A 27,532-nucleotide genomic window follows, 5' to 3' on the forward strand; every position below is an offset into this window, starting at 1 on the left:
AAAAAGTTGAACTTATGGTGGGCACATTAATTTCTTTACCTTCTATATGTGAAGTCAAAAGATAACCTTTAAGAACGGACTCTGGGGGCCGGCTGAGTGGCTCAGTTGGTTAAAAGCTCGCTCAAGAGTGTGAGCTCTGAGCAACAGCGGTTCATTTCCTGGCCCGAGCTGAGCAGTTGCTGAGCTGCCAACAGGAGGCAGGATGGCTCGGCTTAAAAAAAAAAAAAAAAGAATCGACTCTGGGAGGTGAACACACAATGTGATATATCGATGATGTATTATAGAAGTGTACACTTGAAACCTATATAATTTTACTAACCATTGTCACCCCAATAAATTTAATTTAAAAAAACGTGAAAAGAAAAAGAAAGTGTGCTTAGCTTATGCATGCTTAGGTTGCAAATACCTTTTCAACAATGCATGAGTCAGTTTCAGGCAAAATTCATTTATCCTGTAGAGTTAGGGTATAACTCATGCCAGATGTCTCCTCATTCTCTAGCTTTGGGTCCTCCAAACTATGTTTTTACTGTGTACCACTTGGCTTGCTGAGTTCAACAACTCTTTCAATGCCCCCTGCTCCCAAAGAATCTACTCACAGAAAGTGTTAAAGAGAAATCTAGACTTTACTGAATATTTCATTGACCGAGGAGGAGTTGACATAACACATTGCTCGGCAAATGACTTAAAATTTTCCCTCAGTCATTTTTGTTCTAGCAAATCTCTCTCATCCATACCACTGCTGCTGTTTTTCTCTTGTTTTAAATCTCATTTAGTCTCTCTCCAACAATCTTTCCTGAATTCCTACTCCTTCCTTTTCTCTCCTTCTTCTTGAGAAGAATTCAGATTTTGCTCCATTCTTTTGCATAGCAGGTATGGGCCCATTTTTTTTCTGAGGCATATAACCGCAGGGGCTTACACTTCAAGTCCAGTGTTCCTTTCAAACAGATAAGATGCTCCTTCCAAGATGATGGACAGATGTAAAGGTTGATGCAGCTAGAGAAATCTCCTGGCTCCCCGTGTCAGGAGAGGAGGTTGCCATTGCTCAGTTCTTGTCACCATTTTCAGGGGCATCATTGTCTAGCAACAATTTTGTGGGTCCTTAAAAACCCTCCACCGAAATGGTTTCCTGAGAGGAGTTTGAATCAGGGAACGGAAAGAGATCACGTGGGAGATGGTAGCAGCTATGCCCTGGCCAAATGACCGCATCACCTCGATCGCCACACATTGATTTGAGTATTTGCTGAATGAAACTGTCTGTTGTTGATTTATTGTCAATCTTAACTGGAATGGAGTCAAGCCTGGTCAGATGGTTTTCCAAATACCCAGAAGGCCTCTTAGGTTTGGGATGGTCAGTTTGGCGGTCCTTACTTTTACACATTTTAGGTCCTACAGCTCACACCATTTGGCAAGATGTCCTGAACCTTGTCCTCAAATTCTAACTCTGCTGAGGTGACATGCAGCCAGATGCTACTAGTGCCATTGCTTTTATACGGGCGTGGAGGCCTTTCCTTTGGTTGGGGGTTTCCAGGACACTGCCAGGTCTGTGATGAGAGAGCCTGGTTTTCTCTGAGATGAAAAGAGGCTTTGGAGAGAATTCAGATCCAGCGCCTTCATTTTTCAGATGTGGTTCCTGAGTTCCAGGGAGGGAAACGGAATAGCTCCAGGTCATACAGCGAGTTAGTGGTTGGGCCGAGGCATAAATCCATGCCTTCTGATTCCCGTGTGGGGCTCTGTCCACCGCACCACATTGCTTCCCTGCCTTCTCTCTGGAAGATACTTCACTCAAAAACCCGCTTTTTAACCCTGGAGCTGTATCTCCCCAAGAGACAGAAGGAGAAGCATGCTATTTAATACCCTTTGTGGTTTCAGTCTTGGTGTAAAGTTTTCATTCTGCCCACGTGTTGGATGGATAAAGTACTGGATGGCGGAGAGTTGCTTTCTTCCTGAAGGCCGGGAGAAAGAGTTCAGTCTGAACTACTGTATAAGAAGATGGACAATACATTTTCCAGAGGAAAGGTGTTTGTATCCACATACTGGAAATGATTCACCCTGACCGATATGGTGGTGTTGACCTGCAGGCGCTCCAGCAGGAACTGAGAGAGATTCTGGTATATGTCTTTGGTTTGCACTCCAGACTCACACACTGTCACCAGCGTCTGCTTTTTGACAACATCGTTGATGAGAAGTTCCACCTTTAGGTCGACAGAATGTCCCGTGCATTTCACCAGGAACTGCAGTTGGCAAATAATGAAGTACCAACCTGGGAACTGGATCACCACATTCCCATCCTGATGTGTGACTCCATGGACAATGCCATCTTTGTTCCAAGACAACGTGGATTTATTTATATGCTTTGATGCTGGAAAGAGAAGGGCGCAAAAATAGAATTATTGGGCAGATTGAGGGTGCCAATTGGAAAGATTGAAGTCATTATTCAAGGTTCCCCGTTCAAGGCCCAGGTCTCCTAGGATATTGTCATCCAGAATATCTCCTGTATTACTCCTTCTAGGTGCTGCTTAGTAGTCAAGGCACAGGTACAAAACCGCCCCTCTTCCTTTTCTCTAGTGCTGAACCCTGGAGCGTCAGAACACACATGGTGTTGGACTTGCCCTCCTATAGAATTGATTTCCACTTAATTATTATATTATTCTGTGGTTATTATAATTACTACCTTTGCTTTTTCTGACTACAAGTTCCTGGACTGTATTCCTCATAAATTCTGGACTACCAGGTTTATTTATTCAACCAATCAATGAATGTTTGCCCAATGGGGGACTACTATTTGGTAGGCATTGCACAAAGTACCAGAAATAAGACCTTCATTTTTGTTCAATTAGGAACTAATTTAGGCATCAAGATGTCCAGGAGAATCTCAGTCTGTTCACTTTCACATTAAGATGCATCCTTGAACCCTTCATTTTCTGAGTGTTTGAATGTCTCCCTCTCTGTAACAGTGCAGCCAACTGTGTGGACCCCTTGCATGCACGTTAAGGGGCTCGTCCCAGCTGGGATTTATAGAAAAGCAGAGAATTAGCAGGTCTTCTAAGCCAACACGTTCAGGTTGGAAGCCAAGTCCCTTTGAGTTCTAACAAGTGAAAATTAGCACTGATTGGTCAGGGTGCCTGTCCAAACTGGGAAGCTGGGGAGTTCGTTTTAATTGCCTCAATGCTTTCCCTTTAAAGTTCGTTGCAATTCAATTGAAGAGTGAGAACTAATCTAACTGCAAAACTGAATTTCTAAATGGAGCAGAATGGCTCTTCAGAGAATCTTGGCCATCTCCTTCCTATCTCATCTTTTCCAGTGTAAGTGGCTGTCATCATTTCAATATAAGGGGCCTCTTACCTGAAGCGAGCTGCGATATGCAAATCGGAACTGTGCCAACATGTTCATTAAGATGTCAATCCAGGGACAAGGCAATTTTGTGGTTCTCTTGTGAATAACTAGATAGAGGCAGAGATTAAGAGCCTGCTTCCCTTGCATGAAGAAAAGTGCTGTGCACTTGGCCTGCAACGTGTAGGTAGTCGACCGGAGTGGGTGGTGGAGGTGAGACACAGGTGCTTTCAGAGGCCAAGTAGGCAACATGAGGGAGTGAATGGGGCTGAGGAAAGAGGCGCCTTGTAGCTTTACAGTTAACTCTCTCCCCTTTCCTCCCTAAGGTATTTCAATTCGAATTATAGAAAACATCATGCAGGCTAAATAGAACACATCGGCAGACCACATTTGGCGCTGGCCTCTCCTTGTGACCTCTGGCTTAGACGTTTCAGAAAAGCCATAGAAAGTGGCCCTCCTGTGGTTGGCATTCCTGGATACTGACCTTGGAGGTAGGCCCATGACTTCTTGAATGGAGCCCTTTTCAGGATACAGGAGATGCCTTCTGAGCAATTTCCTAAAAATAAGGAGATCACACGTTAACTATCTCTCTCTGCTCTGGGAACTGGAGACATCAGATCTTTTTCTGTGACCCTTTGATGGAGACTATTATCATTCTGTTTTCATTTGGGGGCAAAAGAAAAAGCTGTTTAGTTTTCATTTTGCCGTCAAATACCTTGGGATTAAAAAAAAATTTCTTTCCTTGGGCTTTTATAAAAAACTATGGAAGTTGGGGAAAGGAAACAAATATGACCTGAGATCCTGTATTTACCAGGTGCCATTCTTGTCACTTTACATATTTCATCTCACTTAATCTTTGAAGCAGCTCTATGAGAGAGGTATTATTAAGTCCTTTTGACAGATAGAAAAAAGCCTGGGGACCAGACAGTACATTGTCCCACGTTGTATTCATCCAGGCTGTGGTAACCAGAATGATATTATTGATAGTTATTATTGCTATCCTTCCTTTAAGAATGCACTGGATACTGATCTGTGTACTTTTATACACTGCAGCTAATCTCATTCTCAGAATAACTCTGCAAGGTCCTGATGCCTAGACAAGGTCAGTGACCCAGGGTCAAGCAAATTGGTAAAAATGCTGAGATTCGCCCCCAAGTCTATCTGATTCCAGTTTTCCTCCTTGAGTCCGTTTTGCTAGACAGTGGAGATTTTGTGTTCAATTTTAAGAGGATCTAGGATCAAAGAGACCTAAGCAGGGAGACTGCTATCTGGAGCTTTGTTGGCAGGGGGAAGAGAAAATGTTTATGTCATTATGGCACATAAGAAATAAAAACATTTTAAATATATTCCCTAGTGATGGTCGCTTAAGCTTCTTCTTATTATAGTAACTATTTTGAATGCAAAGAATCAAGTTACACATTTTTCGCAGTGCCTCATGAATACAACATATTCTGGGCAAATTCCTTGTTTTTGCTGGGCCTTGGTTTCCCTAGCTGTAAAACCAGAAGGTCTATGACGTGATCATAGACCAAAAGATCTGTGATCTTTTGGATGTCATCGTAAATGACCACTCATCCCAACCATCAGAAACTTGGCAACCATGGGCCGATTCAGTTGAAGTGACCATGCCTGGAGAGGTTGCTCCCTGTATCTCCCTGAGCAGTACCTGCTGGGCTGTCAGTCTTCTCACTGCTCAGGCCTGAGAAGGTCCCTCCTGGTCTCCATCACAGCACCGTGGGGGACTTGGAATGGTTGAAAGTTAGGGGAAGAGTTCCCTCTGCTGTCTGAGCAAGGTCATTGCTAGAGGCAGAAACTGGGGGGCAGTTTTCATCTTTACCTGCCCTCACCTCTTAAAGAGGTTCCTGGCTAACGGGCTCTTTGCCGATGCGGGCTGGTAGACCAGCTGCCATATTTCTGATCCTGTCTCACAGTCATCCTCCGGTGGGCATTGTTGCCCTGCCTGTTCCAGACCACAGCCCACACTCTTGGGGTGTGGAGAGCACAACACTGAGGACTGCTTACTCCCCAGTGCCCGGCGACTACTGTTGAGAGTCCCTCTGGCCCAGCCTCGTCTTTGCTGGGTGTGGCACATCAGGTCAGGGGGACTTGCAGAGAGGCACATCTGTCTGCATCTCTTCTCTGCGTGAACCCCCTTTCTGACTCCACTGTGCCTGCGGGATGAGGGCCAAGCCCCTTCACATGGCATCCACGTTCCTTTGTGTTCTCGTCCCCCATTTTCTCTCTTTGCCTTACACTCTCTGTCCCAATACTAATAATAGTAGTAATAGCAGTGTTGTAATAATAATAGCAAACATGTATTGAGTGATGGCGCTTTCTTAGGTACTTTGCTACATGTGCATCATTTCACTTAATTCTCATAACCACCCCACAAGAAAAGTACTGTAATATTACTATCTTGTACATAAGGACGTCGAGGTCTTGAAGGGTTAAATGACTTGTTCGCATTTGTGCAGCTAGTTAATGGTGGGGTGGAGATTCAAACCCAGGCTGTCTGACTCTAATGCCCGAGTGCATTGCTTACCACCCTACTGGAGTTTGGGGGTGTCTAGTGCCCCCAAACACAGGATGTTGATTTGCCATTCCACTGGGAATCCCCCCTTCACTGGGCAAGTGATGACTTGTTTAAAGCGCAGCCTTTCCTGGCAATCATCTCCTCCAGGAAACCTTCTCTGACCCTTCCCTCTGTTTGCCTCTTTGTCTTCCTTAGGCCGTGAAACCGCAGGAAAGAGGCTACTGTTATAAATTCCCACTGCCCAGCCCAGAAGTTACTCCACAAATGTTTGTTAATTGCATCATCTAATCAGTCTTCCTTCCTCTGTGGATGCCAGGTCAGTTCTCATGGCATGAATGAGGTAAATGGGGATGTTTGGCTTGCCTTTCCCCTCTAGGTTGGGATCACACCTGGCCGAATTCTCCCATTGGTTCTGCAGGTTAGCTTAGGTTAAATAGGAAGATAAAACTCGTGCCCTAGACTGAGGCCAGCACATCATGCCAAGGACAGGCTCTGCTCACTGGCCGGAGGCCCCCCTCACACCATGCCACTTGAGGTGGCATCTACCAGCTGAGCTGTAAACAGATGACTGTGAAAGTACAAGCCTGGGCTTGCCTCTCACACATGCAGCTTCTTTTTTTTTCCTTCCCCTTTGGTCTTTGCATGTTTGCTGGGTTGACCTCAGTTGTAATTCTGAGAAACCCAAGGATGGAAAAAAAACACCTTATTTTGAAGCTTTTGCATTTCCTGAAGTCAAATGGCATAGTGTAGTTTAATTTTTCTTAAAGAATCTTTTACATGGTTTCAAGGGTAAGGAAAAACACGGGCAACCCCCTTTAAGAATGATATTGCTAGAGCTGGCTAAGGGAAGGGGGCCAGGGCTCAGGACACCAGAGGAATCGTAGATAAATTGGGGTGATGAACCTAAAGAGGAGCCCGGAGGAGGCCTTTACCATCTGACAAGGCGTCAGCAGGAAGAGAGCGGAGCCTGCTCTGTGAGACCCAAACACTATGGCTTCAAGTGCACATTTAAGGAGATGACCCCCTCAGCTGATGGCCAACGCTGCTATCATCCCCATTTCTCAGCTGAGGCAATGGGAAGACCTTCATTAGGATGCACAAATCGCACTGGAAGTCACAGTGCTGGCAGGTCAAATATTTGACCCGTTAGTGCTGTTCATAGATGTGTTGGACAGCTTTGAGGGTCGCGAGGCTCTTGTCAAGAGCTACATGAACACTTCATGTGGCTTGAATCTCCTGTTGCCCTGCAAGTCCATGATATGACCTTGTTTTTTAGTTATGAGGACAAGAAGGAGTGACATAAATAGGTGGTGCTACATGCAGCTGAAATCTTGTAATATCTCTGGAATTTTGAATGCTGAGAGCATCGGGAGGAGAACACACCCTGTTTCATTCATTTCCTATCTGAGTGTGGAGTCTGGAGGGGTTTCGTTGGAAGAACTGAGCTCTTGGGTGAGGGAAGTGAGAGCTGTCTGCAAGTCATAGCTGAGTTGATAGCTTGGGGGTTAGAATCTAGGAATGTCCCCTCTCTGGGCTCTAGTGTCCCTGGCTAGATGAAGAGCAGTGTGGATCTGATGACCCAGAGGGCCCTTCTAGCTTATTCTAGCAGGCTGTGCAGACTCAGCTGTACTAGACTGCAGTGAGGGTAAAGTCAGTCCCCTCTCCAACTCTCTGTCATTGCAGGCATGTTCCTACACCCCAGCTCGGAAACTGTCTTCACATATTCAGATTGCCCAACACCTGCCATGGTAGAACAGAACATTTTAACTCTGGGGACAGTCAAAATTGTGAAGAGCCTGGTTCCGTAGGATTTGCATGGTTCATAGAAATGGAAGGTCCCTGAGAAGTCACCTGGTCTAGGCTTGGTAACCACATGACACATGTGCTCCCCAATGGGACCCCCATGGTAGATTTGTCCTAGTTTACCCCAGGACTTAGTGAAAGAAGCAAGACCAGAACCCAGGACTCCTCACTCCTTCTGTGGGGGTATCCCACCTTTTGGACAACTCAACTACTCTGTGAATTCTTTTGAGGACCAAGGCCTTCAGATGGGAAAGATTCATCAGCTGTTTTCCCAAGCTTTAGACTCCACTGGAAGGATCATGTAACTTCTTTGGGCTTTTTTTGGGTACCTTGAGAGAAATCTGTGCCAACGAAACCTTCCTTGCCAGTGGCACAGAAGAGAGGTGTTGCTTAAGGTGTTTGAAAGGATCATGATGTAGAAGTCAGAATAATGACAACCTAAAGACTACACCCTACCTTGAGATCTCAAAATGTTAGACGTGAGTGGGCCATTAGGTGATGAGTTAACCAAGACCCTAGTTATCTGAGTGGGGAGATTGAACCCAGAGGAACTGAAGGTTTGGCCCAAGACCCCACAGTAGGTTAGTGGCAGAACTGGGTTCAGAGCATAGGGCTTCTGACTCCCAGGGCTCTGTCCCCTGATTTGGTCTTCTCACGGAGCAGAGAGGGTTAAGTGTAGGGAGAAATGGGTTTGCAACCATCATACACACGGGACTGAAAACTGACAATATGGCTGGAGGTGCTAGGAAAACAAGCACTAATGAACCTTCTGGGGTCCCGCTTAGGGGAGAATGCCAGCAGGTGACTTCAGTCCTGGGTGCTGAACCCTGCCAAGTTATAAGTCAGGGGAAATCAGACTTCCTTTAAGATGCAACAGTGCCCCAAGTGGCAAAACAAACCACACTAAACACTGCAGCTAGATGGAATGTGGTCTAGGTGCCAGGCATCTTCTGGGTCAGTATCAGGATATGACAGACACTGTGCTTCTCAAAACACCTGGACAAGGCTTTTAGCTTCAAACCTGTCACTTCCCCTTATAGACCCTCTGTTGCTGCATTTGTAAAGTGGGGATAATGATCAACCCAAATGTATGGATGTTGTGAAGACGTGATAAGATTATGGATGTTGTGTGGCTTACAGGACACACCCAGCAAATGGTAGTCCCTTTGTCCCCTACTCCTCTTTTCCTAGTTGTTATAGTGGCACAGTTTAGCAATGCCACTTAGCAGAGTGATGTGGTTGATGAAATGCTCATTGAAACAAAGCTCATGGCATTATCTGCTGAACTAGAGTTTCTCAATTATGTGCATAAGTGTTTGAGGTCACCTGATGCTTCCAGGACAGTGTGCAGAATCCTTCCATTTGTTGAAAATATTTTAATCCTTCCAGGAAGGAGATGAATTATTCTACTGACACTGCATCTATTGTGTCCTATCTTCTTAGTTTCATCCGTCTGGCAGAATATCCAGGGGAGTCCCAACAGTGACATCTAGGGGAAGCTCTCTCCATTATCAGTAGAATTTAGAATCAAAGTGAATCCTTAGTCCAAGGGTCATTTCAACTGGCTTTACATTGACTGTTTCCTTGATGACACCAGGCCAACTACTGATGGAGAAGTGCCAGTAGGGATTATCTGTTAAACAAAGGACAACTAGGTGACCCTGGGTTTACAAATAGCATTTGGGGAATACCCAACTGCACGCTCAGTGTTAAGCACATAGAAAGTGATCAGTAAATACAAATTGAGATTAAGTTGAAATTCAGTTGAATCCCTTGAAGGTTCCTTAGGATTTTGGGGTCTTTTCAATCCTGACCTGCTGCAATATGTAAGATAAACCTATCTGACTGTATATGGGTATTTCCTTGGAATTCACTTATAGTAAAGGCAGGTTGAATTGATATTATTGGGAGCATTTCAGAAGCACTTTTATAGTCTATAATCTAAAAGGCAAGGTGAATCTGGAGTTACGTGGTAAAACCAGCTAACATTTTAAATAACTTTTTGAAAACACTTCCTAGGTATTCTAGATGCGGAAGTATCTTAGAATGTTAGGCTTGGGATCAAACTGGCTTGGGTTCAAATTCTACCTCTGCCACTAAGTCGTGTGGCTTTGCACAAGTCCCTCAGCCTCTTTGAATTCTTCCCAAAGTGAGGATAATAATAACCTCCCTTAAAGAGGTGCTGGGAGGATTAAATGAGATAACGCAGAACAAGGAGTTTTGTGTCCACCACTCAAAATCTAATAAATACTGGTTGGCTCCCTTCCTTGGTCCAGAGCTTGCACTGCTGGGTTTGTAGAAATTTAAGTCAACACATGTGGTGTCCGGGGCTTAGATGAAATAAATAATGGAGCCAGTGTGAGAAATAGGCCTGCTTTCCCACTCTCCCTCTGTCCCTCCCCCTTCCCCCACCTCTATTTCTTTCTTTCCCTTCCTCAAAGCATTTGAAAGATGAGGATTTTCTGTGGATTTAGAGACTTGTCATTTGTATGAGCTAAATTCAAGTGTACATTTTAATGTCTCTCAGTGGCCTGAATATTTTTTTCCTTTCCCTCTCTTTTTTTGCTACCCCCTCCCCTCTCCTCTGCCTTCTCCTCTCCTCCCCTGCATCTCCTGTCTCCTCACTCTTCTCTCTTCTTGGCAGTGGGGATTCATTATAGATCCTTTAACACTCTAGCTGGCCTCCCCAGGACGCTACTCCACTTTATTCTGAGTGACCCATTTCCTAATTTATCTATTTATTTATTTTGTGTACAGAGATTCCTGATTTCTCTAGCTCTGCCTTAGGAAAAAGACAGCACGCCTAAGAGTGGGTTTGGAGTGAGTGTGTTTAAAGTCAATGGAGAAGCAAACGGGCTCTCTGAGGCCTGTGACTATCTGAAAAGCAATTTACCATTTGAGCAGAGGTGCCCCCACTTGCTGTGAAAAAAGAAAGAAAACGAAAAAAGAAAAAAGAAAAGCAACAACGACTAGCAGGTTAGGCATCTAGAGACAGATGGACCCGTCTGAGAGTGGTGAGGTCTCTGCTATTTTCAGTCTTGCTAGGGAAGAGGGCTGCCCCTCTACCTGCCTCTTCCGCTGCCAGGGCGGAGTGCTGGTGGGACTGTGACCACCTGGATCATGGCCGTATGGCATCAGGGGCAGCTGAGGATTGGTGAGTGGCCAGTCTCAGTGGTTTAGTTTCATTGCTTTCAATAGGCAGCTTCTATTGTTTCTTTTGGGCTGGGTTTGCTAAGTACAATTAGAGAGCCAACCTTCCTCAATCTCTCTTAATGCCCACATTTTCTTTTTAGCAGGGGAAGTGGGGAGGAGGGTAGCCTGCCAAGCCAGGCAGAAACTGGAAGCTGTTAGAACAGTAAAATGGTCATAGAATCTTCAGGTATTTGCTTGAGTCCCGGAATGTTATACTCCAAGCAAGGTCCATGCCAGGGTCAGGTCACCGGGCTTGCCCCCATCACACCTGACACTTTAGAAAACAAGAAATCCCAGTCCCTGCGAGGGAAAGTGAGTTGTTTCATGTCCCAGGACTGGAATGTAGATATTCCAGAGTTCAACCCAGTTCTCTGCCCGTTGTGTCTCTCGCTTGGCTGGAGACTGAATTCAGGCTAGGGTGGGGGATGCCAAGAAGGGGTTGTTGGGACCCATTTGTGGTCGGGCGCTTTCCTCAGGGCCTCCACGTCCCTTCGGACATTAGGGGCCACATGGCCTTCACAGGAAACACAAACCTCTTCTAACTGGCAAGCTGGGGAAGGAGGAAATCGTCTCGGGTTTCGTGACTATTTAGCTGCAAAGCTAGGGCTTCACTTCAGCCTCTGTATCACCTGTCATGGGATGTTGATGCCCCCCACCACCTAGCTCTCATGAAGACCCACATGTGTGGTCACTCTCATGGCCCTCTCTGCCCCCAGACAGAGCTCAGTAGCACAGAGCACGCTTCAGTGACGAGAAAACAGCGCCCAGAGCAGGTGCTGAGGAAGCCACAGAGTGTTGGAGCGATTCCTAGCCTTGGAGAAGTGGTGAGAGCACTGGAAAGAGGCACAGTTGTGTTTGACTAAACATCTGACCATACAGTCCTGGTTAAGCAAAGAGGTTCCAAGGCGAGTCAGCCTGAATTTTCAGGTCTTGCCTCACTCCTTGTTAGCTGTGCAGCCTTAGGCAAGCCAGCAAACCTCTCTGTGCTCCCGTTTCCGTACCCATAAGGTAGAGATGATAATTATCCTCGGGGCTTGTGAGGACTCCGCGAGTGAATCACAAAGCACTCAGCCCGGTGCGTGGCACACAGCGCAGGCCCCACCCATGTTCACAATTTTCACTCTGCCAGATCCTCATTCATATGTAGTAAGGAAATAAAAGAAAAACTGATTGAAAACTTGTCTACGGAATTCCTCTAGTTCAGGAAAGAGCTGTCATTTGGTTGTTGGGAATGTTGGGATGGCCTGGGAGAAGACCAAGGTGACCACAATCTTTCTGCAAAATAAAGTCTGTGGAATTGAATTTCTGCAGAGTTTGTGAGGGGAGGGGCTGTGTGTGGAGGAGAAGAACATAAAAATTGGTAGGAAGGACAGTGGGCCAGAAAGCTCGGTGGTGGTCTGAACCCCATGGAGGAATGCTATCTGTCAAGAAATTCTGTGGCTGGAGTGGCAAAAGCCTTATGAGATCAGAGAGGGGTGTAGTAGTCAGTGGGCATTGTCCTCTGTGATGGAATGCACTGACCCCTCAGCGTCTCTCAACGCCCTAAGTCCTGCTGCAAACTTCATTATCCACAAAGGCGGGGTGCTGGGGGAACTCAGGAGAAATCCAGGCCAAAGTGTCTGTAATCCGTGGTTTGCACAAATAAGCCACATAACATGAGCTCATGTGAGATTCAAAATGTGGTGCAAACAGAAAATTGGAACAAGAAGTGAGGAGAGGCAGCACGAGTCTTGCTCTTTCTGCAGCCCTCCTGAGTTCCTCAGCGCATGTGAGATGGGAGGGGGCCGTTTCACTTGGAGACGAAAGAATGGGGTGGACCCTGACGAAGGCCGTAGGCTCAGCCAGGAGGCAGACAAGGGTCTGCCTCTACACTCCAATTGCTTTAGGCAGGGGGGCTTTTTAACTCCATTTTCTAGATGAGAGAAGAAGGGTGTGCAGAAAGGTTCTTCTCTCGGTGCTCTTCCCGGTCCACAGTTTCTGCCCAACCTCCAGAGTGGCCCACTGAGTCCCAAGCACAATGGAGTGGGTGGGGGTGGCAGTGTGCTGGTGACCATTCTCCTGGCCAGGAATAGGACACCTGTGTTAGGACTTGGAAATCCTCTCACTACCAGAAGGGCTCGGTTTTCTTTGGTTTCTCTGCAGCTAATTGTCACCCTGTGCTAAGTTACTTGAGTGTTCCCCACTGGCCCTGCTTCCTGGGGCCTGGGGAGGGGGGGTGGGGGCTGGCGGGGCAGAGGGCTCCCTGGAAAGTGTCTGGCTTCTGCCCTGGTCCACTCCAGTGACAAGCCACAGGCCACCCCTGGAGCTTCCTCCTAGGAGTTTCCGGGAGATGGTTCCCCCCTGCCCAGAATATTTTACAATGATTTTTCAAAGGGAAAATGTGCTGCGCATGTCTGTTTAAGAGGGAACTTGTTGGGAGAGGAAGCCAGGGCTGCAGATTTCCTCAAGGTTATTGTTAGGCTTTTTTCTTTCTTCCTATATTTACATATTAAACAAGAGAATTAGAGTATCGTAAAGAGTCGAAGCTGGAGGAACTTTCCAGTTCATTTAGTACATTGCCATTATGTGACAGAATTGCCTAGAGAAACAGCCTGCTGCGGTGCAGGTCGGCTCTGGAGCCCGTTCTTACGCCACCATCATATTCTTTCCATCTCCCCCTCCTACGGGGTCGGCAGTTTGCCACATTAAGAGAAGCAGTGTGGACTTGCATTACAAGCAGCAGAAAGCCTGGACCACACACAAAAGGTCACCGCCATTTATGGCCAAAGCACATCATGCAGAAGAATAGAGAGGGGCCCTGGGCTCTGGTCCCTGCTCTGCCTCCAGCTCCTTGGAGGACCTCAGACAAGCTGCCTTGATTACATGCACCTCAACTCCTCCTCTGCAAAATGGGCACACTAATCCTCATTGCTGCCAAAACTGAGGCTAAGAGCAACCCAAGGGACGTACAGAAAGGTCTTTAACAAACATTTCTTAGCCTTAATGGGGATTATTATTAGCATTTTGTTTTAATCTGGTTGCAGAAACATTGAATTGTAAATTGAGGTTGGTTTTTGATTAGTTTCTGTTCTGATATTCACAGTGATGGCCAAGAAAAAGATCTGATAAGTGATCTAGTCCGTGGCACCCATAGTTTTGGATTTCATGGACCAAAGAAATTTGCCGCAAATTGAAAATTCAGTGACTGGTACAGTGGACGTTTTAGCACTTTAGGAAAGGACATACTCTCAGAGGAAAGGAGTCCCCCTACATTAAAAATAGTTGGCTATGGGCAAAAGGGACTACCTTGTCCTTTTTCTGTTTCCACTCATGACTGGTGAAAACCATTGTAGGGGCAGAACCACTAGGTAGTGCCCCTGTGCTTGGCAACCAACAAGGGAAATGCTCTCCAGCTGCAGAGCTGAGATCCAGAGGGGCTGAGGTCACAAGCCTAATCAGAACTGTCCTTGTCATTGAGATCACATTCCTGTTCAAGAGTGCCTCCCCTCCTCTAAAGCTGAAAAACGCTGGTCTTACTTAGAAAATCCAGGTGGATGTGGTTGTGGAATGGTGGGAGTGGGGAAGGGGACCTGACATTTGCTCAGTGCCCTTGGCTTCTTGCAACGCTCCATGTTCTGTTGCCAAAGCCTGTGCCGTTTCCATCACAGAGGTAGGCAAACTCTGGTCTGTGGGCCAAAGCCAGCCCACTACCTCATCCTATAAATGAAATTTTATGGGCCCTTAGCTGTCCCTGCTCAAGGGCATGGAGTCCACGGCTGCTTCTGCACGGTAATGGCAGAGCCAACAAGTTGCAACAGAGACCCCATGGTCTGCAAAGCCCAACATTTTTACTATCTGGTCCTTTACAGAAAACGTTTGCTTACCTCTGCATTATGCCATGCTCCATGTTACATGAATGGGACAGTCTACAGAGGTGTTATGGGAATTGAGGTCGCACGCTAAGTAATTCCAGCCAAATTTTAAGAGATGGTTGACAGAGCTGTAATGATTAGTCACACCTGAAAGATCCAGAATGCTTGTCTGTCTGGGGCCTTTTGCCCCTACTTTCTAAGTTGCTGGGTGACAGATAGCAGAAGAGGCATGGCTAAGGGTATCCCAAAGGCAACTCCAAGCGTGATGCTCTTGGTGTGAGGGGCTGTGTCCAGAGACTTAAGTCCTCTGTTCCCAAGGATACCCTGGTGTCTCTACCTAGATGCCTATGATGACCCACCCTTCCTCGCTAGCTCTCTCTCTCTCTTTTTTTTCTTGAAGTTGTCTGGTTATCCAGCTGTGCTTGCTATCTAGGTTCTAAAGGTTGTAGGACTGAGATGAGTTAATGTACATGGGATTAGAGATGAGGACATCAGGCTTCTAGGTTGGGCTCCATATGACCTTGGACACAACACTTTACTGGGCTTTACTTCTACCCTGTGCAATGAAAACATTAATCAGATGATCTCAAAGTTTTTCATCTTCAATGTTAGCCTAACTCTGCACATCAGCCTTCTGGGGCTAGTAGAGGCAATGCATTCATTAGTGACTTTTCAATGATAGGAAATATGTGGTGGGGAGGGGAAGAGGAGAAGGTTTGAGGTAGGAATTATTATTCCCATTTTGTAGATAAGGAACTGAGGCTCCCAGGTGAGACGTAGAGCCAGGATTCTTACCCATGTTTCCCTGACTCCCGATTGCAAGCTGTTAACACTGCTTTGCGTCCCTATCCGTGTCCATGCGACGGCCTATGCCAGAGGTAGAATTTTCATCAGTGGGAGAGTCGAGGGCTGGTGGGAGACTAGTGGGGATGAGCGTACAGATCAGAGACACTCAGATGAATCAAGATGCATCAGCTCTGCCCTGAGCAGCCCCTACCTCCACCTTTACCCACTTTTCTGTTGGGCACTGTCATGATGTTTCTGGTTATCGGTCAACTCTGATGTGACATGCATGATTCACTACACATTTACTCCTGATTTCAAGGTCTTACCTCCTTTAAGGGAAAATTGGCCCGTTGGGGTGGAAATGGAGTCCTAGAAGGGAAGAAAGAAAAAAAAAACACAAAACACCAGTGTGAGAAGGATGACATTCAATTGAAACAACTCATCTTTTTCTTTTTCATTTTGGTTGTCCTCAGAGTGCTGTGTAATTTAGAACTTACATTCCATCTGACTCTTAAATTTTTAAAGTTCAATTCACTGACTTAGTTATAATGAGCTTGCCCTTCCATTTGCTTGACAACCTGACTATCAGAAAATAATTTGAAGATTACTATCCACATTTCACAGGTGAAGAACCCGGGGCTGTGAGAGGTAAAATGAAACGTTTGTGGCAGCTCGCAGACCAGAACCGGCAGCTCAACTCCCAGTCCAGTGCTTTTTTTTTTTTTCCCTTCACCTCCACATACGTTATTTTTACCCCCTTCGGTCAACATAAGAACAATCAAATGCAGTATATAAATATATGTGGGTTTTTTTTCCATCTTTGATTCATCATACAGTAAAAGTAGGTTGTAAACATACCTGGGAAGGTACATTTCTATTTCTCCTGTGGTTGGAAATTCTGAATTAATTGAGTATTTATATGCCAAGCATTGTGAGGACACCATAAATAATTAAACTGAGTCCCTGTCCTCTGGATTTGTTACAAGTTTAAATTTGAATATAATACCCGAATATTTATAAACATATTACCTAAACAAACACACATGTCTATTATACATTCACTTTATATTTTATATTCTTTATTCTATAATAAACATAAATATATACATACATATTCGCACAGATAAGTAAGAGGTTGATAGAAACAGATTGTCTTCTGAAGGGGGGTCTCCGGGACTGGGCAACTGGAAGGGACAAAAGGGAGGCCTTTTTGGGGTGCCCTGAGCAAGTAGGCAACAGGAGCAGATGGGCGCGTTTTCTCCCACTAACGAGGTCTTCAGAGACTAACTTTTCACACCCAGTCTCCCTCCCTCTACTCCCCACCTCAGCCATTATGACACTCCTCAGGTGTCCTGCCAGGAAGAAATGACGTATCTTATTCATCTTTTGACCTGTGCAGGTTGAAAATCTCCTGTAGTGCATTGATTCGGAATATTAATAAAGACCTAGAGAGGTGTGAGCATTCACATGGTGACACCACCTTGCCAGCCTCTGCCCATATCTTATTTTCTTAATGTTTGGTCCAAACCCTGAGGACCATCTGGAGTTCCCCCTTCCTTCTGCCATTTCCCAAGGGGGTCTGTGCTTTGCTTTCCACTAATGCAGCGGTTCTCAACCTTTCACAGGGGTCACCTAAGAATATCGGAAAACACATATTTTCGATGGTCTTAGGAACCGAGACACTGCTCCTCTATCCGTCTCCAGGCCCACATGCAGATACGCCCACATACGAGTACCCGGCGACCCCTGTGAAAGGGTCGTTCGACCCCCAAAGGGGTCGCGACCCACAGGTTGAGAACCGCTGCACTAATGGCTCCTTTTTTCTGGTAAGTGGATCTCTTCCCCAGCCCCAGTGGGTGGTGATGAGTCCGGGATGACTCCTGAAGGTAAAGCCCTGGCATCACACTGATGGAGATGGCAGACGTCAGTATAAACTTTTGGGCTTCAGCTTTTCAGGGGAAAGAAAGTGAACTTGGCTTCATAGGTCCTGCCCTCTTTGGTCTAATATTCTATGATATAACTGCTTTAGTCAACAGCTCTTTACCTAAGAACAATGCTGCACATTTGTGGTCTCTCACTTACGCATGCAGTTCGTAGGAAAGCCTGACATCACAAACTTCCCCTCTGTGTTGCCTCTCTGAGACAGCACACAGCATTTCAAAATTTGATCTACTGCTAAGCATGACCATCGGTGAGAGTGTTGTTCAAATGCACAAAGAAAAACATCTATGTTTAGATGTGGTGCTAAGATTGTTGCATTCGTCGGCTGCCCAGGAAAGTATCCAGGTACAGTGAGAGAACGCTAGAACAGCAAAATCAGTGGAGCCACCCCAGGGGCAGCCAGCAGTTGGGGAAACACCAGAGACTCATGTATTCAGCACATATTGCATGAGCACCTGGTGTGTGAGCCAGGCATGATGTTAGTTATTGGAAGACATCTTGTGGATTTTATGGCTAAGTCGTCAAAGCAGTTATTTAGACTATACAAATAAATATATCATTAGAATTGCATGTTGTGGCAAGAGCTATGAAGGAAAAGAGAGTGTTTCGAGATGGTACAGTAGTCCCTTTTTATCTGAGGGGAATACATTCCAAGACCCCCAGTAGATGCCCAAAACCGTGGATAATACTGAACCCTATATATATATTATGGCTTTTCCTATATATACATACGAATTGTCAACATCACTACTGCTAGCTTTGGGGCCATTAGTAAGTAAAATAAGGGTTACTTGAACACAAGCACTGTGCTGTGATATTGTGACAGTGGCTACTAAACGGCTGGGCAGGAGTGTATACAGCACGGAGATGCTAGACAGGGGTATGATTCACATCCTGGGTGAGAAAGAGCAGGGTGAAGCAGGCCAGCGCAAGAGTTCATTGTGCCACTCGGAACGGTGTGCAATTTAAAACTTATAAACTGTTTATTTCTGGAATTTTCCATTTCATATTTTTGGACCATGGTTGGCCATAGGTCACTGAAACCGAGGAAAGTGATACTGCAGATAAGGCGGGGGCGGGTGGACTCCGGTACTCTCCAGGCACTGGTTAAAATGCAAATTCTGACTGGGCAGGTTTGGGTGGAGCCCAGCAGTCTATTTCTAACCAGATTCCAGGTGATGCTGATGGCCCGGGCCCCACAGAACACACATTAAGTAGCAAGGGTATAAGAGATAATATCCGGGAGGAAGAACTAATTTATTTGGGGGTCAAAGGGGGCCTCTGTCTGCGATTTGACAGCTTTCTGGTTTCCTAACTTCAAAAACAAAGCATCTTAGTGCAGGAAAGAGTCCTGGTGTTTAAACCTTCACACAGAGCCCAGGGCATCCAAGGCAGAAGTGTGACTCTTCCTGTCTTGAAGAGCTGCTGGGACAAGGTCTCCCAGCTCCCCTGGCTGCCCATGGTAGACAAGATCAGAGAATGAGAGCCAGAGGGCAACCCAGACATCTTTCAGTCTATCAGGTTGATTTTACAGAAGAGGAAACCAAGACACCCATGAGTCAGTGGTAGATGCTGGACAGGCTCTCTGGTGCCTCTTCCATGTCCCCAGGAGAAGTGGCTATCTTCATTCAGAAGCCAAGGGTAAGAAAGCGCATTCTTTTCTCCACTCCCCTCCCATTAGCAGTTCTTGCATTTGGAAATAGAAAATCTTTCAAGGTTTTCTGAGGACTGTTTCTGTCCTAGGCACTATGCTAAGTGCTGCCCATCGACTTCTCTTTGGTAGGTACCTCCCAGTCCTAGAATTCTCGCCCAAATCTTGCCTGGGGATCTGGGTTCTGGCTGGGAAGTTGTGGACCATCTTGCACAGTGACTTGGCTTTGAGGCGAAATATGGCTGGACACAGACACAAGCAAATGGACCCTCCCAGGTTGTCATTCTTAACTCCACTGGGTAGCTCAGGAAGCTTCATCACCATGGTTACCGACCAGCTACACTTCCTTCAGTGTATTTGTTCTTTTGGTTCAGACTCTGGGTTTCTGGATGTGGAGGGAGGAACTGTCACATTTAATCTGCTTGTCCCCAGGTACAATGACCGGATCACAATCACCTTCCCTGTCTAGGACTCTGTTTTCTCATTTCTTTTAATCATTGTTATTACAGAGCTAACAATCCTTCCCTCCACTGAGGACATAGATGTTATATATAAAATGTGATTGAGTGCTTAAAAATGGTACCATAGTTTGGCTACTCTCTTGATCCTAATGCCATGTTTAATTTGCCTCAATACCTTGAAAGCCTATCCTTTCACAGAGCAATGCTATGCAGGGATAAATAGCTCTCAAATTTGCTTTGGACAGGAGATGCCCTCTCTGATTGAAAATGGCCCAAAGCAACTAACGCTTGGGCTAGGCCGGGGGATTTCATGTCTCCTTCCTCACTGGTCTCACATTGTCTTATCCGGTGGGCCACAGAGATCTTTGCCAGGAACATGCCTCTTACTTTACAACTAATGTGATTAAACACTTAATGAGGGTGCTCAGTCCTCCTGGGCTAAATGCTTTAGCCCAAGATTTAGTGATTGACTAAGACTTGGAGAAGTGACTTAATGATTATGGAAGGTCTCACAGATGGTAAATAGCAGGGAAAGGATTTAAACTCAGGTGTGTTGACTTGGATGGAAGGCATGCCACGTTGCCTCTCTAGGATGGGTCAGGGTGAAGCTGGGTCAGAAAATCCTCCTGAGACTCTCTGAGAAAAGTGGATGAAGGTCACAGAAAAGTCCCAGGAAGACAGTGATTTTTGTTGGCAGTGTTTGTCTTGGTATGGTTAGTGAAAGTAGAGATTGGAATAGAGTGGCTTAAAGCAGTGCTTCTCCTACTGGTGGGTCTTCTTAAAATGTTGACACTGAATCAGTAGATATGGGATGGGCCCATAGGTTCTGCATTTCTAATGAGTGTCCAGATGATGCTAGGGCTGCGGGGCCACTGACCACACTTGGAATAGCAAGATATTACTCAACAGGCAAACAGAACACCCAAGGTCTTCCTTTACCAAGGAATGGGGGATGGCAATAGGAGGATGAGTGTGGAACTGAGCTCATATATGGGCTTGGAAATCTTCCTAGTCTGCTGATGGAGGTGGCATCCTATCCTCTCCAGTGCTTCCTCTGCCAGTGCTTCTTGCCACCTAGCTCTACTCCTGCTGCTCCCCTGTGCAGTCGGGAGTGACCACTGTTCTGGCTCCGCCATTCCTCTCCTCACACCTGGGCTTGCCTTCCTCTGGGTTGTATGTGCCTCTCCTGGAATGCCCTGTCCCAACTCCACCTGCCACCCTACTTCCAATGGAGATATGCTCTCCATTGAAGAATGCTAGCGAGTAAGTGTGAAACGAATGGTAGAATTAGGCAATCATTATTCTTCTACCCTCGGTATTAGCTAATTCAGACGATGGTCATCAAAGAGTGCCAAAACCACTGAAAAAAAGGGTATTTCTATATCTTCAGAGTATTACCCTATTACTTAAGAATATGGAAAAAAAAGTGTTTTACAAAAGAGATAGCCAGTGGTCACCACCTTTAATCAAGTGCTTTTAAACATTATCATCATAATGGGACAACCTGACATGTACCTCTAGCTTTATTACAATAAGAAGTTATATAACATTATCTAAGTACTATTCTTGGCAAAAAATATTTCATCTGCATATAATCATGAGTGAACCTTTAGACAAGTCCAAAACATGAGCTATTCTATAACAGAGCTAGCCTGGACCCTTCAAAAAATCAATGTCATAAAAAACAAACACCAAAGGGCAGAGAAAACGGTTAGCTCATTGCTTCTCAAACTTTTATGTGCCTTTAGATCACCCAGGGACCTTGCTAAAATGCAGCATTTGATTCAGTGGGTCTAGAGCGGGGCCTGAGAGTCTGCATTTTTAACAAGCTCCCAGGACCACCCTTAAATAGCAATGTTCTAGATTAAAACAGACATAACCAAATGTGGTTTGTGACCTGAGAGTGGATTCTGGATTCTCAAACAAAACAAAGCACAATAGACGTAGAAGATATTTTTGGACAAGTGGGGAAGTTAAAATATGGGCTGCATATCATTATTAGATGATATTACTAAATTAACATTAACTCTCTTGGCTATGATGATGTCATTTCAGTAAGTAGGAAATGGGGGCTGAAATATGTCTAAGTGAAAGGTCACACTTCATGCAACTTACTTTCATATGTATATAGAGAGCACAAACACAGCGAATATTAACGCAGCAAATTTAGGTGAAAGGTTATATGAGTATTTACCATCCTACTTTACTGTAGCCTTGAAAATTTTTCCAAATAAAACTTGGGGCATAAGACATGCTCCTTCCAATTCTTGGAGGATGCTCAGCTTCTATCCTAGCTCTTCTTACTCCAGGCAGAAACTGTCTTTCTTTCCTCCGGTCTGTGGCGTTCTGTGTCATTATGCTCTGGACTCAAGCTCTTTGGTATTTGGTCCTCATCTCCCCAACCTAGAGAATTCCCAGAAAACAGCCATCCTTCGCTGTTCACTTAGTCCTCCTGTCACAGCCCAACACAAATCCTGACCCTGAGATTTTTCAGAGGATGTTTTGATGGATAAATCAAATGCATTGAAGAGCGTAACTTGGATGAGGGAAGCATCACAGGGCATTGCATTTCACCCCTATATGTTATCTGAACTTAAACGCAAACCAAAAAGCCATACCATCACCACCACCACCATCACCACCACCACCACCACCACCACCACCACTGATCACATCCCTAAACAGGCATTCTGCTCCACTCTTGATGAAGAGGTAGAGGGGTACTATAAAAATACAATTGTTTTTTTAAAAAATATTTTCTTTGCTTATGAAGAGAAAGGAGACAGTTGCTTTCTCTTCTTTCTAGAAAGTGTCCCCTTGAAAACCTAACGATCCTGAGCCTTTTTGCTTTGTTCTAACCTTTTTGGATAGATCTGTCCAGGGGCTGGATAAGCCAGTCTCTAGGTTTATAACAGGGATGTCCCTAAGACTGAAGACCACAGAGCTCCTTGAAGCGGAAACACTTCTGGGGTCAACCTCGCAGCCTACCTCCCTGTCTAACCCTTTGTCTCTGGAGGAGATGAAAACTTTTATCTTTTATTGTCCCTTTTGCTTTGCTGTCTAAATTGTGTGAAATTTCATTCTGACACATATGTGTGTACTTTCAATAAATCAATTTTCTTTCTTTCCATATTGAGGTGAAGTGTCTCTTTCTTGGTAGTACTTTTACTCTCTCAAGACTACAATCTCTTTGGAAGCCGAGTGACAATATTTGTTGGAGTGAAAAATAGAAAAATATATACTCTATTCCCACTGTTAGGAATTTATCCCACAGACATGCACAGCAGGAAAAGTTCTAGAGAAAAACACAAGTATCCTTCCCTAGGCACAGATAAGATAAATTATGAAGCAGTCATACAATAGAATACTAGCCAACTCCTCAAAAGGAGGTGGATTTCCATGTGTTGATGTGGAAAGAGCTCCAACATACACGATCAAGTGGATCGCGTAAGGAGCAAAATTATGAGCTTACTATAATGATGTGTGTGTATTGAATATTTGTAGATACACAGATTTTTTTTGGAAGGACAAGGAAGAATCTGTTCATGGTGGTTATCTCAGCAAAGAGAGATTGGTGGTTGGTGGGGGAGCGTGTAAGAGATTTTTACTTTTCTTTCTTTCCCCGTGTTTCCTGGTTTCTTTTCTTAAACCATGTGAACACAATGTTTTAGAACAAATATACTGGCTTAAATGTAAATAAAACGGAGTACAACCACCACAGAGACTGAGAAACATTACTAGACTACTGTTCCAAGAGCAACACGAAAGCAGGACTTTTGTGGGCTTTGTTCGAGGCCATATCCCCATTGCTTAGAACAATCTCCTGCACACAGTAGATGCTCAGTAAATATTTGAGACTGCAATCTAAGCTCCTTCTTTGTCTTTCACCCAAGGAGTTTGACCTTGGAGTTATTTGATCTTCAGGCCAAATCTCAAGACAATCTTTGCTGATTTCCCTACATGCCTCATGTCTTCTCTTCTCCATCCCTTTGCTCATCCTGTTCTGTACACTCTCCTCCGATCTCCTTCTCCACCTGTTTGAAACTATACACACCGGGGGTGGGGGTGGGGGCGCCAAAAAAATGTACACACATAACTTGTATTCATCTTTTGTTATCGGTATATATTATCACAATTTTAATACAGTTGTTTTCCTTTCTTAAAATGTGTATGCATTTTTTTGGCACCTTCTGTATTTCTCAAGCTGACCTGAAACTCCAATCTCCAGGGAAGTTTTTCTTAAGCTTGCCTGGAAAAAATGTTCTGTCTGCATAACTCAGGGTCTCACGGTAGCCCTAGGTGCCTACCTTCCATCACTTACTATACATTATGACTTACTTTGTTTGAGTTTTGCGTGTACATGTGTCTTCCTCCCTATAACTGTGACTTCTGAGGCCAGTAAAGCCATTCTCACGGTCCTGCACCCCTGCCCCTGTCCAGCGTCACACATAGAGTGCTCTGTGACCTTCAACCCATTCCATTTTTAATAATTGGCATGTGAGTTTAAATTCCTTGGGCATCTCCCATTGGTTTCTTTACCAGAAGTCCTGTTAGTGTCTGTTCATTTGTCTAAGTTCTACCTATCGGAAAGTCAGCCTGCATTCCCTCTTCCTTCAGGAAGCCTTCCCTGATAGCTTGCGCTCAAGGGGATGATAACTCTCTTATCTCTTGTAACAGTTAATATCGGAACAATGTATTGGAAATGATGTGTGTAAAACAGTAACACTTAAGATCACAATGCTTAAGTCACTGGTATTCCTCAGGCTAAGAAATCACAGCGCACCAAACCATACAATCAGATTGTCAAGTGAAACTTCATATCCAAACATGAGGGCTAAGTTAAGGAAACGGATGCACAAGAAGTTAAAGCTCCCGAGAGAAGGCTGGGGACAAGGTTTCTTCGTGCTTCTGCAGCTGTCTGTACTGGAAAGGGGAATGCTGATCTCATGAAACAATCAAGCAGTCTTGACTCCACCACTTTTTCGGGATGACTTAGTTCAAGCCCTGTCCCCTTTCTGGTCCTCACTTTCCATATCTATAAAAATGAGGCAGAAAGATCCACACCGGTCCCTCCATGAAAAGAATCAATTCAACTAAAATTGGGATTTGGATAAGAACCATTCTGGGGCTCTCTCTAGCTAGGTGTCACCATCACCCCACCCCCCAGCCCCGTATTGTATTTCCCTTTCTTCTTTTCTTTGTTTTTCTTTCTCTCTTGCTCTCTCTTTCTCTTGCTCTCACTCTCTCTCTCCAGTGCTAGATGCAACCTTTAACTAAAAACCTTCTTAACACCACTTCAATTTCTTTTCTTTGGCCATTGCTGTAAAACAATACACCTCTGGTTTATATAAAATTAGCATTACCGAAATTATAGGGCCTCTAAAGAAAAAAGCCCTAGAATATTTTCAAGAGTATTATTCTTAGCAGATGTGGATAAGGCTATTCAGTGGCGGGTCTCATAAATTCTACTACCTAAATCAAATTTTCGCAGTTCTGTTTTCTTTCACTTCTATGGAGATATGAGCCTCAGAGTTTCGTTTAAATTTCAAAGCTTGCAGACACTCAGAAAAGATACCAATCCCGTTTCCTTTCCTGCTTTTGCTTTTTTTTTTTTAGTAATCCCAAAGTTATAAAGCATTCAGCCTAAGACAACTGAAGGACAGGTTCTGCAGGATTGCAATACCGTGAAAAACGGGAGCTATGAAGGAATAAACAGAAACGTTCTCATGTGGGCAGGGTGGAGATGGGGTAGAGATCTTAAATTAACAAAACCTTGATTTCATTAAAAACATTCATGAGCAATATATACTCTCAGTATTTTCTGTAATAATACTGGTGGATTCTCTGTAAACATGAATTTCCTAAAATAGGAAGCAGCTGCTTCCTTCATCTCTTCTGTTTGTACAACTAATTTTACCATTTACTTCAAACAAAGTCCATGTCCTGAGACAGTTTGACTCGACAGCGTGTACCCATAATTGCTTGGAGCTTTAGTACCAGGAGCAGCCTCAGAGGGAACAGGTGTTAAAAACATTGCTGGGTTCTTCTGCCTCTCGGCTCTGTTTCTTGTGACACCCTCAACTCTTCAAAGCAGTGACTGAGAAGCAAGCTTTCAATGTGTCCTGTGGGCTTTAACGCCAACTGCCCAAAGCTCTAAGCAGCTCTGGTCTTCTCTCTTGCCTCCTTCCCTTACACATCTTGGCCTCCGAAACTTAACTCCTTGTTAAAAAAGCTCTTGGCAATGGATGAGGCCTCAGAAATCTCAGGAACATTTCGACCAAGAATATAGGACCTCGAAACCTGGTCTGACAATGTTGAAGATGTGATAACAAGTTGTGCAAATATGTTACAAAGTGTCCCTATTGCTTCCTTCTTTGCTATGAGTCTCTGGCTCAGCAGGATTTAAACCTTCATTTCTCAAAGCTAACAGCTCTCCTGCCCTCTTTTTGGCTCATGTGAGTCTGGAAACGTTTGAGATGATGGATGGCTCAACAAATTTGTCTCTCAAAAAGCCAAACTATTTCAGAGCTGAGTTTCTGTTTCTTTTCTCCCTTTGTCTACATGATATATGTACTTCCCCCCCCCCACTGTCGACTAATTTATTCGTTGATCCCCAAGGCTGTCTCTCTGGGGAAAAGTAAACATAAACCAGAAAGGAAAGGCGGCAAAGAGAAGTCTACTTACCGTCTTTTGAACTACCAACACCATAATGGTTGCCACAGCAAAGACGAGACACAGAGCCAGCGTGGCCATGGTGAAGTAGACGTAACTGCGGCTAGTGGTTCCCAGGTGGCTGGCGACAGAACCCGCTGGCACATGCATGGCTGTGTCTTGAGCAGGGGCCATTCGGTTGAATGCTTGCTGCAGCCCCGGCTCCATTCTTATATAGTCTTCCCCACATCACACCTTATCTCTCCTCATCTAATTCGGTTCTGGGCCCATCTCGGTTCCAAGAAGGATTCTCCCCTGCATCCTGGATCATGTGACTTGGAAAAAAACCTTCACCGGCTGCCTTGCGAAGAAACTCTTCTCTGGGGGCGTGAGGCGAAAGGCGGCAGCAGGGGTGGGGGGAAGGCTCATTTTTCATCGCCAGGGATTAATTTGAGTGCAGAGAAACTGTAGCTACAGAGAAGGTGGCTGATTTCAGAGGGCGAGTAGGAAAATGACGGTTTCCCTAATCTGGGGTGTGTGTGTGTGTGTGTGTGTGTGTGTGTGTGTGTGTGTGCACAGAGTCACTTCTGTTTCGTTTAGACTCAGCCACAAAACGCCTTCCTGCTCGAGAAGTTGCTCATTCTTTTTAGGGAGGCCTGTGGCTCAGAAGACCTTGTCAGAAAATGTCTCTTTCCTGGGCGTCGGGGAGGCTGGATTCATTGGATTGCAGTAGAATGACTCAAAATCGTTTGGTTTGACAATATCGGCTCCTGCCGAAAGCTGGAAATGCTACCCGATAACTGGGAAGGAAGAGCCTTCGGATCTGGAGATTTATGCAAATGGGGAGGAGCTCATCGCAAGCATGAAATCTGGGAACAGTGCAAAGAGGCTGTTTCCACTCAGGAATCTGGAAACACTGATCTTTTGAACTAAATTTTCTGCAGAGTGTATCGGGATCTGTTCAACTTGCAGATAAACCCAGGCCTGCCGTACAACTCAGAAAAAGGGGAAGGAATTGGCAGTGAGGGTGGGGGTGGGGAAGTGGTCTGGTGCAGAATGTGGGGTGTGTGTGTGTGCTCTGCGTGGTGTACGCACGTGCTGTGTGTGGGTGGTTGCTATGTAGACTGTGTATGTGATGCATGTGTGATATGTGGTGCATGTTGTGAGTATATGTATGTGTTGTGTGTTATGTGTGTATGTGACTATGACAGTTGAACCTCTGCTAGCTCAGGCACAGTGCTAGGAGCTTTACATGCTGCCTCTGCGTGACACTCCTCCCCCACCTGCTCCCCTCTGAGGCAGACGATCTTTCTTTTTTTTTACCAGATGGGAA

The 27,532-nt window shown here is 45.1% G+C and overlaps 1 protein-coding gene across 1 annotated transcript; it reads right to left on the bottom strand.

Moving 5' to 3' along the window:
• Positions 1–331: 331 nt before the first annotated feature.
• On the bottom strand, positions 332–26,726 carry TNFSF8 (TNF superfamily member 8). Its single transcript, XM_019656842.1, has 4 exons — positions 26,233–26,726; positions 15,822–15,864; positions 3,815–3,886; positions 332–2,359 (listed from the first exon to the last, which is right to left on the bottom strand). Exons 1-4 carry the CDS (start codon positions 26,425–26,427, stop codon positions 1,965–1,967), a joined length of 705 nt encoding a protein of 234 aa, XP_019512387.1. The 5' UTR covers positions 26,428–26,726; the 3' UTR covers positions 332–1,964.
• Positions 26,727–27,532: the final 806 nt, after the last annotated feature.

Source organism: Hipposideros armiger, unplaced genomic scaffold, assembly GCF_001890085.2.
Source record: "Hipposideros armiger isolate ML-2016 unplaced genomic scaffold, ASM189008v1 scaffold_267, whole genome shotgun sequence".
Taxonomy (NCBI): Eukaryota; Metazoa; Chordata; class Mammalia; order Chiroptera; family Hipposideridae; genus Hipposideros; species Hipposideros armiger.